The sequence below is a fragment of the Thalia democratica genome, chromosome 4 (genome assembly GCF_965202585.1).
Source record: "Thalia democratica chromosome 4, ktThaDemo2.hap1.1, whole genome shotgun sequence".
Classification (NCBI taxonomy): Eukaryota; Metazoa; Chordata; class Thaliacea; order Salpida; family Salpidae; genus Thalia; species Thalia democratica.
The window spans coordinates 58,981,080-58,997,149 of record NC_139168.1 but is presented as its reverse complement, the minus strand read 5'-3'; the positions used below and the strand labels follow the sequence as shown (position 1 = coordinate 58,997,149).

General features: G+C 36.5%; 1 protein-coding gene across 3 annotated transcripts in view; it reads right to left on the bottom strand.

Annotated features, from left to right (window-relative positions):
* LOC145833909 (uncharacterized) overlaps nt 1–15,457 on the bottom strand; it is a 28,136-nt gene extending 12,679 nt beyond the window's left edge. For all 3 annotated transcript variants that reach the window (XM_082941166.1, XM_082941167.1, XM_082941168.1), the window contains exons 1-10: nt 15,338–15,457; nt 14,343–14,468; nt 13,481–13,609; nt 13,141–13,320; nt 12,834–12,968; nt 12,638–12,700; nt 11,040–11,219; nt 2,595–10,793; nt 1,759–1,935; nt 1,225–1,425 (exon numbers count right to left, since the gene is read on the bottom strand). In XM_082941166.1, the coding sequence (XP_082797292.1) occupies nt 1,225–1,425; nt 1,759–1,935; nt 2,595–10,793; nt 11,040–11,219; nt 12,638–12,700; nt 12,834–12,968; nt 13,141–13,320; nt 13,481–13,609; nt 14,343–14,468; nt 15,338–15,404 (9,457 nt within the window). In that variant the 5' untranslated portion in view covers nt 15,405–15,457. The remainder of the gene's footprint in view (nt 1–1,224; nt 1,426–1,758; nt 1,936–2,594; nt 10,794–11,039; nt 11,220–12,637; nt 12,701–12,833; nt 12,969–13,140; nt 13,321–13,480; nt 13,610–14,342; nt 14,469–15,337) is intronic.
* Nucleotides 15,458–16,070: the final 613 nt, after the last annotated feature.

Sequence of the window (16,070 nt, the reverse complement as noted above, 5' to 3'; positions counted from 1 at the left end):
AGTAAAGGGCGATTTGACAATACCTAAAAGTAAGGCAAGCTTACAAATAAAATAAAAAGGGCTTATAATTACAATCAAATATTAACAGCGTAAGTTTAACTAAAAGTGTGTATTTAAATCCGTTTGACTTGTTATAGTTTTAAAGAAGATTATTGTTTATTTTTTATTAAGAATCTTAACACTATATATAACCCAATAAGTTAATTCAGCAAAGAAAAACTAGACAAAAAACTTAAACTTTCAAAATACAAGTTTGAAAAACTATTGGTACAATCCGTTATTAAACGAATTTAGTCTGTTTTATCGACAAATACTTACTATACATCCCTGTAAGACTCCTCGGGTTTTTTATTAAAGCTTTTTACATCCGAATTAATTATGACATGAAGGTTTTTGGTAGTGGTGAAAGTGACTGTTAGTTAAATTTAACTAATCTCTAGTTGTTCTGCAGGAAAAACTAATATTTTAAAACGTTAGTTCACACTGGGTACCTATGGTGCGGGCGGCCTTGGTAGCGCTGAAATTTCTCTTAATGCCACAAGTAATCTGAAACTTTCCGGCTAAACTGTATCCCGACTCGCACACAACATTGAAATAATATCCAAATGCAAAAGAGTTTACGAAGCGTAAGAACATGTTTTCACCAAGATTTGATAACGTGAAATTAACTGTTGTGATACAAACTTTGAATTGAAGATTTGTGGTCATTTTTATGGTAATTAAATTTTCTTGTCTATTATATCACTTAAAAGGTAAAAGTTATAATTTTGAATCTAAAAATGTAAACGCTTTAACATAAAAAAATCCTACGAGTTCGTTATTTAACGTTACACTTAACTTGAAAAAGGTTATATATACGCCTTTATTTAACTTTTCAATAGATACTTAAACATATTATTTAAAGTTTAAATTAGTCTTGTTTGATAAATATAGTATGAATTAACCATACAAACCAAAGTTTAAACGGTTTTTACAGAGTTTGCTTGTATTACAATGTTTACAAAATCCTTACTTTTATTATACTCTTTGTCTTTATCAAAGTCAATATAAACCTTTAAGTCCTGAAAGTTAAATCTAAATTAGTAAAAAATAAGCTGTTACAGTCTAAACAAAATCGAGCGACACAGCGTTCTGTTAGCTTAAACATCCAATTGCTGCAGATTGTCTATGTTTCTACAGCGTCGGTTATGTAAAACAAATGTACAAACGATGTTTAAAAGTTACCCGCATTGCAAACGAGACGGATTTCAGAAAAGGTTCCGTCCGGTTGGCAAAGTGACGTGCTTGAGCTGGATTCGTCCATGGTGTATCCGGATCTGCACGCAAGCTCCATGGTGTCTCCAACTTTGTAAGATTGCTGGTCGTTCACTCGCAGAGCGTAAGGCGGAATAACAGGTATTTCACAAGTGGTTGGCATGACTGGTACTAGATGGTTTTATTTTTAATTTTAGTTGACAAGTAGTGTCATTTATTTTTGTGTTAAAAACTAAGGTTTGAAAAACCATCTTTGTCTTTAAGGGATTATAGTTGTTTTTATCTCTAAAGTTTTAGTCAGATGATTTTTTTACAGCTCTGATTATGTTTTACATCGATAAAGTGTTTTAAGCTAAGAAAAGTTTTGTGTTAAAGTCATAATAGAGACAAGACACACTTAATTCAAATTTTACACAACATGTTTTATTTAGTAGACAAAAGTTCGACCTTGTCAAAGTTTGCACAATATATTAATTAATGTTACGTAATAAAAATAATGCTTACTTTTTGTGCAAGCAGCACTGACGCTTGAAAACTGTCCATTTGCCCCACACGTTATTTTAGTATTTCCTGACAGTTCATATCCGTACATACATCTCAAATTCCATGAGTCACCAACAACAAAGCTTGTAATAAAAGGTTTCACCATATTTGGACCAAGGTCGGGTAAATCACAAAGAACTGAAAATAGTAAAGAATTAAGTTTTTATGTCATAACACTTGTATAACTGTTTTATAGTTTTGCAAATAAAGCAAATAATAATTTTAACATTAAGTTGTAGAAGTGTTACTTTAAAATTTTTACAACGTCTATTTTATTTCAAGTGAGTTTTCGAGCGATTTATTACAAAAAATAAAAAGCAAATGCTAAAATTAAAACGTTAACATTTCTTATCTAGTTTTTTAAGAGTTTTATTTAAGCCATATCTCGAAAAATACTTAATATTTTACATAAAGAAAAAAATGGCTTGTTGATATCAATAGAACCTACATATATATTTTTTATATTTGACAAATATACATTACTTTTATAGTTGTGACTCTTTCAAATTTTAATTAAGAATTTGAATTGTCGCAATTTGAATTGTCCAAATTTGAATAGTCGTGCAACCGAAATTTAAGTTTCTTACTAAGTTTTTTACTTATTTTTTCCATATTACCCAAAAACAAAATTTAAATAACTAAAAATTTAAAATAATAAAATATGTTGTATGTTTTATAATAACCATGAGTGTTTTTTCATAAAAATGTAAAATTTAGTTGTTTATTGTAAAAAACTAATTCAAAATTTATTTAATTTTTTAAACTATAAGCTCAAAGTAACTTAAAAAACAATTAACCCTGACGGCTGCAATCGGCGAGTACACATGGAGTGGCTCGAACAAGATCTTCAGTACAATCTCCTTGGACACAAGTTCTTCTGTCGACTCTTAACCCTCTTCCGCAAGTAACACTGCAAGCTCCTACTCTCCATTCACTATAAACCTGGCAGTCGCTAACCTCACAAGAAACTGATCTTACGAGGTCTTCAGTACAATCTCCTTGCACGCAAGCTCTTCTGTCTGTTCTTATTCCTGAACCGCAAGTAACACTGCATGTTCCCATTTGCCAGTTTCCGTAGACGACACAGGCTTCTTTTTCACAAGAAACTGATCTTTGAAGACTTTCAGTACAAGTGCCTTGTAAGCATTCTCTTCTGTCTGTTCTTATTCCTGAACCGCAAGTAACACTGCATGTTCCCATTTGCCAGTTTCCGTAGACGACACAGGCTTCTCTTTCACAAGAAACTGATCTTTGAAGACTTTCAGTACAAGTGCCTTGTAAGCATTCTCTTCTGTCTGTTCTTATTCCTGAACCGCAAGTAACACTGCATGTTCCCATTTGCCAATTTCCGTAGACGACACAGGCTTCTCTTTCACAAGAAACTGATCTTACGAGGTCTTCAGTACAAGTGCCTTGTAAGCATTCTCTTCTGTCTGTTCTTACTCCTGAACCGCAAGTAACACTGCATGTTCCCATTTGCCAATTTCCGTAGACGACGCAGTCTTCTCTTTCACAAGAAACTGATCTTCGAAGACTTTCAGTACAAGTGCCTTGTAAGCATTCTCTTCTGTCTGTTCTTATTCCTGAACCACAAGTAACACTGCATGTTCCCATTTCCCAGTTTCCGTAGACGACACAGGCTTCTCTTTCGCAAGTAATTGTTCTTCGAAGACTTTCAGTGCATGTACCTTGTAAGCATTCTCTTCTTTCTATCTGCAGCCCTGAACCACAAGTAACACTACAGGATCCTGCTGTCCATTCACCATACACAACGCACACACTTCGTTGACAAGGAGACGATCTTATGAGGTCTTCAGAACAGGGACCTTGTATGCATGATCTTCTATCCACTTTTACTCCAGCTCCGCAAGAGGCGCTGCATTGACCCATGACCCACTCACTGTAGACGACACAGGCTTCTGTCTCACATGGAACAGTCCTATCAAGGCTTTCAGTGCACCTGCCTTGCACACATCTTCTTCTGTCAACTCGTACACCTGAACCGCAAGTAGCACTACAAGATCCTATTGTCCAATCGCTGTATACAACACAAACTTCCCTCTCACATGGAACGGTCCTATCAAGGCTTTCAGTGCACCTGCCTTGTACACACGTTCTTCTATCCCGTCTTACCCCAGAACCGCAAGTAGCACTACAAGATCCTATTGTCCAATCGCTATATACAACACAGACTTCCCTTTCGCAAGGAACTGATCTGTAAAGGTCTTCAGTGCAAGTTCCTTGTACACAAGTTCTCATATCAACTCTCATTCCTGAACCACAAGTTGCACTGCAAGTTCCGATTGTCCAGTCACTATATACCACACAAGCTTCGCCGTCACAAGAAACTGATCTTTCAAGGGCTTCAGTGCATCTTCCTTGAACACAGTTTCTTCTGTCAACTCTCAATCCAGAGCCGCATGTAACACTGCATGTTCCGATTTTCCATTCTCCGTAAATTACGCAGAGTTCTCTTTCACATGGAACTGAACGTACGCGATCTTCAGTACAAATGCCTTGTATACATTTTCTAGTGTCAACTCTCATTCCAGAACCGCATGTAACACTGCATTGTCCTATTTCCCATTCGCCATAAACCACACATACCTCACTTTCACACGGAATTGATCTCATTAAGTCTTCCGTACAAACGCCTTGAATGCATTGTCTTCTATCAACTCTTACACCTGAGCCGCAAGTAGCACTGCACTCTCCGATCATCCAGTTTCCATAAACCACACAGACTTCTCTTTCACAAGGAACTGATCTCATTAAGTCTTCTGTGCATTTACCTTGAACACAATTTCTTCTGTCAACTCTAACACCTGAACCGCATGTTACACTGCAGGTTCCGATCATCCAATCTCCATACACTACACAAGCTTCTCTTTCACAAGGAGTCGACCTTACAACGTTTTCAGTGCAACGACCTTGTAAACATTTTCTGAAATCAACTCTTACTCCAGAACCGCAGGTCGCACTGCATTCGCCTATGGTCCATTGAGTGTATACATCACATTCAATTGCTTCACAGGGACTAGACCTGATGAGAAGTCCAGTACATCTTCCTTGGACACAATCTCTTGTATCGACTCTTGTTCCAGAGCCACAAGTTGCACTGCAGCGTCCTATCATCCATTCGCTGTATACAACGCAAGCTTCCTGTTCACAGTTGACTGTTCGGGAGAGATCTTCAGTACACCTTCCTTGCACACAACGTCTTTGGTCAACTCTTATTCCTGAACCACAAGTAACGCTGCAAGATCCGATTGTCCATTCACTGTAAACAACACAAACTGGTGCCTCACACGGAACTGATCGCATGAGATCTTCTGTACATTTTCCTTGTAAGCAATCTCTTGTGTCAACTCTAAATCCAGAGCCACAAGTAACACTGCAAACGCCAATCTCCCAGTTGCCATAAACTGTACAAACATCTCTTTCACAGGGCGTTGATCTTTCGAGATCTTCTGTACAAGTACCTTGTAAACATCTTCTTCTGTCTGTTCTTATTCCAGAGCCACAAGTAACACTGCAGCTTCCCATCATCCATTCACTGTAAACTACACAAACTTCTCTTTGGCATGGAGTTGACCTGTAGAGATCTTCTGTACAAGTTCCTTGCAAGCAAGACCTCTGATCAACTCTAACACCAGAACCACAAGTTACGCTGCATGAACCTAGCATCCACTCGCTATAAACCACACAGACTTCGTTCTCGCATGGAACTGATCTTGATAGATCTTCAGTGCAATATCCTTGAATGCACTGCCTTGTATCGACTCTAATTCCTGAGCCACATGTAGTACTACAGGTTCCAATTACCCAGTCACTATAGACTATGCAAACTTCTTCCTTACAAGCAGTCGTCCTTTCGAGACTTTCTGTGCATCTACCTTGGATACAAGTCCTTGTATCAACTCTTAAACCTGATCCGCAAGTATGACTACATGTACCTATCATCCAGTCACTGTAGACAACACAAATCTCGCTTTCACAAGGAACTGTTCTCATAAGATCTTCCGTGCAAGTACCCTGTAAGCAGTTTCTTGTGTCAAGTCTTGTGCCCGACCCACAAGTGGCACTGCAAGATCCTATTTCCCAATTACCATAAACTACACATTCTTCCCTCTCACAGGGAATCATTCTCATTAAATCTTCAGTACAGAAACCTTGTAAACAATTTCTTGATTCGACTCTTACTCCAGATCCACAAGTTACACTGCATTCTCCCATTACCCAATCACTGTAAACTACACAAACTGCACTTTCACATGGAGTTGACCTGAATAAGTTTTCTGTACAATCACCTTGAATGCATTGTCTTTCATCAACTCTTACTCCACTACCGCAAGTAGCACTGCAAGTTCCAATTGACCATTCGCTATAGATAACACATACTGCGCTTTCACAGGGAACTGTTCTTTGTAAATCTTCAATGCATCTACCTTGTATACAAGCTCTTTTATCAACTCTTACTCCAGAACCGCAAGTAGCGCTGCAAGATCCTATTGTCCAATCGCTGTAGACAACACAAACTTCTCTTTCGCAAGGAACTGATCTAAAGAGGTTTTCAGTGCAAGTTCCTTGTATACAAGTCCTTCTATCAACTCTCATTCCAGAGCCGCAAGTTACACTACAAGTTCCTATCTCCCAATCACTGTAAACTACACAGGCTGGTCCGTCACAATCAGTTGTTCTTACTAGATTTTCAGTACAGTCACCTTGTATACAACTTCTTCTGTCCACTCTAACACCTTTACCACAAGTAGCACTGCATGTTCCAATCCTCCACTGACTGTAATGTACACATACTTCTTGACTACAAGGAGTTAACCTCATAAGGTCCTCATCGCATCTTCCTTGTATACATTCTCTAGTGTCAACTCTCGTTCCAGAACCGCAAGTTACACTGCATGACCCAACTGTCCAATCTCCGTAGACGACACAAACTTCCCTTTCACATGGAGTTGATCTCCTTAAGTCTTCAGTACAAAATCCCTGGATGCAATTTCTTGTATCGACTCTGTATCCTGAACCGCATGTAACACTACAAGCACCAATGGACCAATCGCTATAAACTTCACAAACTCTCGTTTCACAAGGAATCGATCTTCTGAGGTCTTCTGTACAAAATCCTTGTACACATTTTCTTGTATCAACTCTTACACCAGGACCGCAAGTAGTACTACAAGCTCCGACAACCCAGTCGCTGTAGATTTCACAAACCCTTCCTCCACACGAAACAGTTCTTTCAAGGGCGTCGGTACATCTACCTTGAATACATGCCCTTGTATCAACTCTTACTCCTGAGCCACAAGTGACACTACAGGCTCCTACAGTCCATCTACTGTAAACTTGACAGACTTCGTTTTCACAAGGTGTTGATCTAACAAGATCTTCAGTACAGTAACCTTGAACACACAATCTTGTATCAGTTCTTACTCCTGATCCGCAGGTGGCACTGCATTCTCCAATATTCCATTCGCCGTAAATAACGCATACAGGTCCTTCACAAGGAGCTGATCTTGAAAGATCTTCAGAGCAAAATCCTTGTAAACATTCTCTAGTGTCGACTCTCACACCTGAACCACAAGTAGCACTACAAGATCCAACAGCCCACTCGCTGTAAATCACACAAACTTCTTGTTCACATGGTACAGACCTTACAAGATCTTCAGTGCAAATACCTTGAACACAAGTTCTTTGGTCAACTCGAATTCCAGAACCACATGTAACACTACATGATCCTACTTGCCAGTCGCCATAAACAACACAAACAGCATTTTCACAAGGAATTGAACGGAACAAGTCTTCAGTACATCTACCTTGAATGCAAGCTCTCTCGTCCACTCTTACTCCTGAGCCACACGTAGTACTGCAGGATCCTATAGTCCATTCGCTGTAAACAACACAGACCTCTCTTTCACAAGGTGTGAACCTCATAAGATCTTCAGTACAAAGTCCTTGAATACATGCCCTTTGGTCGACTCTGAATCCAGAACCACACGTAACACTACACTCTCCTAAAACCCATTCGTCATAAATTACACAAGTAGGTGCTTCGCAAGGTGTTGATCTCATAAGACTTTCGGTACATTTACCTTGAATACAAGTTCTTCTATCAATTCTTTCTCCTGAACCGCAAGTGACACTACAAGTTCCAATAGACCAGTCACTATAAACAACGCAAGCTTCTCTCTCACAAGGAATAGACCTATAAAGTTCTTCTGTGCACAGCCCTTGTATGCAAATTCTTGTGTCGGTTCTTATTCCAGATCCACAAGCAGCACTGCAAGTTCCGATCATCCAATCACTGTATATTACGCAAGCAGGTGTGTCACAAGAAACTGATCGTTCTAGATCTTCAGTGCACGAACCTTGTAAGCAAAGTCTTCGATCTACTCTCACGCCTGAGCCGCATGTAGCACTGCATGTGCCAAGCATCCATTCGCTATAAACAGTGCAGACTTCTCTTTCGCATGGAGTTGATCTCATAAGATTTTCTGTGCAAGCACCGCTAACACAAATTCTTCTGTCGACTCTCACTCCAGAACCACAAGTTGCACTGCAAGACCCGATCATCCAGTCGCTATAAACTACGCAAGCAGGTGCGTCGCAAGGCGTGGTTCTTTCAAGACTTTCAGTACAAAAGCCTTGTATGCATGTTCTTCTATCTACTCTTAATCCTGATCCACAAGTAACACTGCAAGATCCAATCATCCAATCGCTGTAAACTACGCAGACTGGTCCCTCGCAAGGAACGGATCTCACAAGATCTTGAGTGCAATTACCTTGAAGGCATGTTCTTGTGTCGTATCGCACTCCAGTACCGCAAGCAGCGTTGCACATACCTATTTCCCAATCGCTGTAAATAACACAAGTTTCTTGCACACAACTTACACTTCTCACTAGAAGATCATTTTCGCAGTAGTTGTTCATGCATCTTCTTCTATCAGTACGTACTCCACTACCGCATGTAACACTGCACATTCCAATTTGCCAAGCACCGTACACCCCAGTGCATGCATCTTCCTCGCACGTAGTTCTTCTTTCTAGGTCTTCTGTGCATGAAGCTTGCGAACACTCGTCTGTTAAGGAAGATTCGCCATAACAAGTTATGGTGCAAGATCTCCTATCAACTTGTACACCAACACCGCAAGTAGCACTACACGAGCCTATCTTCCAGTCACCATACTCAATACAAACTCCTGTAGCGCACGGTTGAGACCTTATAAGATCTTCTTTGCAGTTACCTTGTAAACAAGTCCTTCTGTCAATTCTTACTCCAGAACCACAGGTTGAACTGCAAGTTCCTATCTCCCATTCACTGTAAACAATACAAACTTCTCTGACACAGGGAACTGTTCTTGTAAGATCTTCAGTGCAAACGCCTTGTACACATATTCTTGTATCAATTTGCTCACCCATACCGCAGCTAACACTGCATGCTCCTATTTGCCAGTCGCTGTAAACTACACAAACGGGCATTTCACAAGTGACTGAACGTACTAAGTCTTCTTGACAATTACCTTGAACACAAGTTCTTGTGTCGACTCTTACTCCTGTACCGCAGTCAACACTGCATGTTCCTATTTCCCAGTTGCTGTATACAACACAGACGCTTTCCTCACACGGAAGTGTTCTTCGAAGATCTGCAGTACAAACACCTTGCAAACATTCTCTAGTGTCAACTCTTACACCTGAACCGCAAGTAGCACTGCATGATCCTATAAACCACTCGCTATAAACTACGCATACAGGTCCTTCGCAAGGAACTCTTCGTACAAGGTCTTCGGTGCAATCACCTTGCAAGCAAGTTCTTCTGTAAACTTGTACTCCCGAGCCACAAGTAGCACTGCATGATCCTGCTTCCCAGTCACTGTAGATAACACAAGCTTCTTTTTCACAAGGAACAGATCTAATTAAGCTTTCAGTACATACGCCTTGTACGCACGCTCTTCTATCAACTCTTACTCCTGTACCACAAGCAACATTACAAGTTCCTATTTCCCATTCACCATAGATAACGCAAGCTTCCTTTTCACATGGGATCGTTCTTACAAGATCTTCATCACAATTTCCCTGTACACACTCTCTAACGTCAATTCTAACTCCTTTTCCACATGCAACATTACAAGTTCCTATTTGCCAGTCACCATACTCGATGCAAGCTTGTCTTTCACATGGAAACGATCTTGAAAGAGCCTCAGTGCATACCCCTTGTAAACATAACCTTGTTTCGACTCTTACTCCTTGACCACAAGTAACACTACACGATCCTGTTTCCCAATCACCATAAACGACACATGCTTCTTGTTCACATGTGACTGTTCTTACAAGATTTTCACATGCACCCTGTATACAAGCTCTTGTATCAACTCTAACACCTGTACCACAAGCAACACTGCAAGTTCCCATTACCCAATTTCCGTACATTACACAAACTTCTCGCTCACATGGAACTGTTTTCATAAGGCTCTCCGTGCATTTACCTTGCACACAAGTTCTGGTATGAGTGCTGACTCCGCTTCCACAAGTGACACTGCATTCTCCTGCTACCCAGTCACTGTACACTTCACAATCGTATCCTTCACAAGGAACCGATCTTACAAGGCTGTCAGTGCATGTCCCTTGAATACAAGCTCTTACATCTCTTCGCATTCCTATTCCGCATTCAGCACTGCAAGTTCCAATTTCCCAGTCTCCGTACTCTGCGCAAACTTCCCTAACACAGGGAGTTGATCTCATAAGCTCTCCAGTGCAGGTTCCTTGCAAACACGTCCTTGTGTCTACTTGCACTCCACTGCCGCAAGTTACACTGCAAGTTCCCAATTTCCAATCGCTGTAAGCTACACAAGCAGGAAGTCGACAAAGCTCAGCTCTGATAAGACCTTCGCGGCATACTCCTTGCAAGCACTGTCTAACATCGTATCTTGTTCCCATGCCGCAAGTGACACTGCACTCTCCAATTTCCCAGTCACCATAGATCACTTCTGTAAAAATAAGGTTTTTTTAGCGATAAGCATTAATAAAAACTTGGTTAGCAAATTCTAGGAACTTTGTTGGTTTTTTGTTAAAAAAAATCTTAGTTTGAATCTTTTTCAAAGGTAAGTTTACATAAAGATTAAATTCGTAGAACATAAAGCACACAATTTCTTATTAAACGAATAAACTTCAATTCTACAGTTCAGTTTTCACCTAGTTAAAAGTCTTTTTATTGTTAAAATGCCTCAACTTACTCTGTTTGCATACAGTATCAATTACGCTAAACTGTCCATTAGCTCCGCATCGGGTAAATGTGGCACCTGATTGGTCAAATTCAGGTGGGCACTGAAGTGCAACCTGGTCTCCAACAGCGTACGTTTGCACTGCAGGTACTATGACGTTCATGGGCAGTTGTCTTGGCAGTGTGCATGTGACTGTTTCAAAAATTAAGTTGGTTATAAAACTAGCATAAAATGTTTATCAACTAGAATTTTTCAGTTATTAAAATTAATACTAAAGTTAAGAATTAAGCACGATAAATAAATCTAAATAGTTTAACTGTTTCTATAAAAGCTTAATGCGCAGTGGTATATCTCAAATGAAAACCTAGATTATTAACATATTTAAAAAATATTTTCATACTTCTATAAGGTATATCAAACTTATTAAATAATAAAAATAATCAATATTTACACATGAAATTTTATTGTAACAAAAGAATTAATTAAAACTAAAATATTTTTGATTATATTTCTTAATTTAAAGTAAACCGTAAAAAAATGTTACCTTACTCCAACTTTTTACCATACACAGTTGATATTTTAGTTTACATTAAGTGTTATAACTTTGGTTTTATAATTAAAAATCAGTTTCAAGTTTTTAATTAGTTTATGATGTTTTTAGTTTTTCGGATCTTAAAACACTTATTCAACATTTAATGTGCACAAATTTATTAAAATTTGCTTTGATGATCTATGGGTTTGTTTGTGTCAAGATTGTTTTTGTAATATTTAACTTATATATCTTAAAAAATTTGGTATTCTGCTTGCTTTTCTGAAATATGGTACCATGTAGTGTTTAGAGACAGTTTAAACAGTAAACAAATAAGAAAAAAGTTGTAAAAATTTAGTAATGGAATTGTTTCAACGATACACTGTTTTACTTTTATGTGTTTAAATATTGCTAAGCAACTTAATATAAACTAAAGCTCAAGTTCACTTTTGTGTCCTATACAGTCCTAGAAAAGACGTTAAAAGGTATCCGTGGAGTGCGACTCGATAACCGAAAGGTTTCTCGTGCACCAGGTCTTAGAACAGTATATTTTTAGCGCTCTTTTTGTCGTTCAATAAACAATATATATACCGTTTGGTTTAATTCAACACTTTAAATTTTTTATCGTTTTATGGTTTTTTTTTTAATTATGTCACAGCTGGATTTCAAAATCCATAGAAATTACATAAACAAATTTCAAAAAATAATGAAACTTTATATTTACTTCGAAAAAAATATAATAATTTTTGCGAGTATTTAACATTAAATGCAAACTAGTTTAAAGTTGTTTGTAACTTATCTTTGTTAAATTAGTTTCAAAAAAATGTTCATAGTTGTATAGGTAGTTTTTTCAACTAAATTTAACTTAAGTAGTCATTAAAAAAGACTTATAACCTTAGTTATTAAAAAAATTTAATCAATTTAATTCCACTACTTAATATTTTTACTATAACAGTTTGATTTTGTGTTTTAAGTATATTGTATACTATATAATCTAAAAGTTTATTAGTTTTTTGCATTAAAAATAATTTGAATTACTACAATCTTTATAACAAAAAATAAATTATACTAGATAACTTACTTCTAGGTTGGATTGTAGGCGCCAGAGTAGTCATAGGTTTCGTTCTTATAACAGGAACTATTGCTGCATAATTATTTAGCTTTAAAAATTAACAAAAAAAAAATTGAAAAACTTAACAAGTAAAAAATTAAACTATTAAGCTTTTATTTGTGTAACACGATTTTTAAAAATTGTATCTGAGCCTAAAGTTTCTTACGGTTGCAAACTCCGTTTCTTGCGAAAAATCCGGGTTTACAGACACACCAGAATCTTCTCATGTAAAGGTGACACTGGCTGTTGGCCACACATCTCGGACATCTTCGACTAAAAGAAGCTTCGTAGTCGCTTCTTGCTGCAAAGCGAAAAAATTAAACATTCGTTTTTTAGCAAGTTTTACTATTTTATTAAAAATTACAACGAGTGTAAAAAACTAAAATAATCTTAACTTGATAAATTGCTTTCTAAATGCGGATGCCTAAAAAACTCGTTCAGCTATTTGTTTCAACAAAGAAATAATAACAAACGTTGACAGCTGCCAGTAGGTGTTAGTATGTGGGAAGATTGACAAAGACAAACAGAGTTCCCTTGCAGGTCTCGTGCAATGCATCTGGACGCAGGAAAAGGTGAATCGCATGGCGGTGCAGTGGCACAAGTCCCTAAAGAACTGGTGGTCTTCGGTTGTACAGGTAGGTTGGTTGCTGCACCTGTTTAAGATACGCTTTTAAATGAACCTTGATAATCATATCTTAATTTTTAATCTTAAATCCATATGAAATAAAACTAGTTTACGTAAACAACAACAGTTTTACATCTTTCTGAACATATATTAGTTTTTTGTAAAGATTTAAAATAAGTTCGACTTACTGTAACAGACTCCGTCTAATCCGTAAAGACCAGAGTCACAGAGACACATGCTCGTACTGGAGGTTCTGACACAGCTTGCGCCTTCAGGGCACATCCCACAGTTGGTCGACGGAGAAAGTTTTGAACGAGCTAAAATATTTTTCAAGTAACGTATTTAAGAAAAATTGTTTTACAACTTGGTAGTTTAATTACAAAATAAGCAAAGACAACAAAAAGAATAAACAAAATATTTAAACTAAAAGAGTTTTAACAGTATAAAGTTTAGTTAGCAATTTAGCTTTTATTGCTGTTTAATTGTTGATGTTCGTATACCGTTTTATCTCGAAGTTTATGTAATTACTCTAAACATATGTATAAACTTATTTAGACTTTAAAAATTTATTTGACAACTTTTTGACGAAAACACATTTGACAATACTTCAACAAAGGCTTTGAAAATTGCGTTTTATAAAGGGGTTTAGATAAAGTTAGTGTAAAAACTAATTTATAACTTTGTGGTCATAACAGTTAGAATAGATAAAAAATTGTGTAAAAACAATTTTTGTCTGGTAAAACTAGACGAGTAAGTTTAGTAACTTAACACGACTTTAGCTTTAGTGCAACAAATCATAATGAATGCGAAACATTAAGTTCGTAGTATCATGGTGCGATGTAACTATGATTATCCCTTTAGACTTGTTGTTATAGAACGTGTTACTCAGTTGTGTTGGAAACATACATTCAGTAAAAAATTTTGTTTTTAAAATAATTTCACCCTAGTAGTTGTCATTAAATATTTTTTTTGATAAAAAAAAATTCTGTGTATTCAAGAACAACATCTGATTTAAAAGTATTACAAAGTTAAAAAAAAAACAATACTCACAAACGCAGTTTCCGTTCATTTCAAAATCACTGTCTGGGCAGACACACTTGTACCCTTTCGGAGAGTTGACATAGCAAGCCATGCCTGCCGGTGCAACTGAGCATTCTTGGTAGCAGTTCAAAATAGCTGAAAAACAAAGTATTGAATTCTAAATAGGTTAAAACACGGAATTTTTACAGTTTGAAGTTCAGTATTGAAAAATGTTAACATACATTGGATTCTAACTGAAAGTGCCATAAAATATTTAGGACATATTTTTTCATAGTACATACTAGTAATTTTTTTTGGTTACTAAATTTTTTTTAGTAATGTAAATATACAAAGTTTATCGAGTTTAAAAGGAATTTTCTCAGCTACACACTTTTAAATAGAAACTTTGTTAATTATTTTTATCTCTACATATGTTTGAAGTTAGCTTAAAAAGTATGTTAAAAAACTAGCGAAAATTAGTTTTTAGAGTCGCAGTTAAGCTTCATTGGTTTTTTAACAATCTGATTAACGTTTATATTCAAGGTTAAATGAAAAAAAAGTCGACAGCCAAATATATAATTGAATCGATCCATACTGCTCGTGGTCGCAATAATTTCCGTATTAGTCTTTTAGATCCCCTCCCCTCCCTACACCATTACCGTTTTAAAGCGGCGAAACTAGATAGCAGCTAAATCAACATAATTTTTGTCCGCAGGCTATTGTCGCTACCACTGTTGCTAATACATACAAGTAAAAGCGGCTACAAAAACTTAAAAATAATCTAGTAACTCTGCAGCTTTTTGCGATGTATTCATTCTCTGCCAAAAATTTAAACAGAAGCAATTTGTTCAAACCAGTGCGTAGTGTGCGGGATTTTTCTGGTTTGTTTATTTGTCGTTATGTCATTACAAAAACCACCGCGCCGACGACTTTGTCTTATCTCAGACTTCCACGTGACAATTACTGGATTTAGTGCAAGAATTTACAATAAGTTTTTTCTCTTAAAACGTCATAACAGTTCTTACCTTGCGATTGTAATGCCAAGGCTGCTACCAGAACGAAGCAAGAAATTAATGTTGAACATCTACTCATCTTTTTAGATGGGCTAGACTGAGATTCAACAAAGTTTTATATTTATTCTATCTAAACAAGAAAAAAAAATTAACTAAAATACTATTTTTTTTCATTATTAAAGCTCACAAGAACAATGCTTAAGTTTGAAAAGTATGTTTAAACATTTTTAACTTCTGTCTAAGTAATGCTCTTGTTAACTTTAATGCTTTGTTTGATTGTTTTATTATAGTTTTAAAATTTATGTTCATAGCAATTTTTTTATCTATTAACTCATACAGTAGCTTTTATTAATAACTAAACACTGAATTAAAAAATCGCACTAAAACTATTTAGTTAGTTTTGAAACTAGAAAAATATATTTGAATAAACTTAAATAATGTTAACAGTAATTAGATATAAAAAGTATTTTATAGTTAAAATACTTATTTGCTTGAAGAAGTTATTAACTCTAACCTTTTTAACTTATCGTTCTTTGTCTTAGATTTAGAAAAATATAATCTACCTCAAGCAACTTTCAAACTAATACAAGTTGGCCAGCTCAAGTCGAAACTGAATTCTTAAAAAAAATCAACAAAAATTTAAAGCTTGTCATGAGATAATAAAAAATGAGAAAATGTCTAAAGCAATTAACATATTTTGTTACGAATTTTTTTTTGACTATCTCACAATTTAAATCAAGTTTCG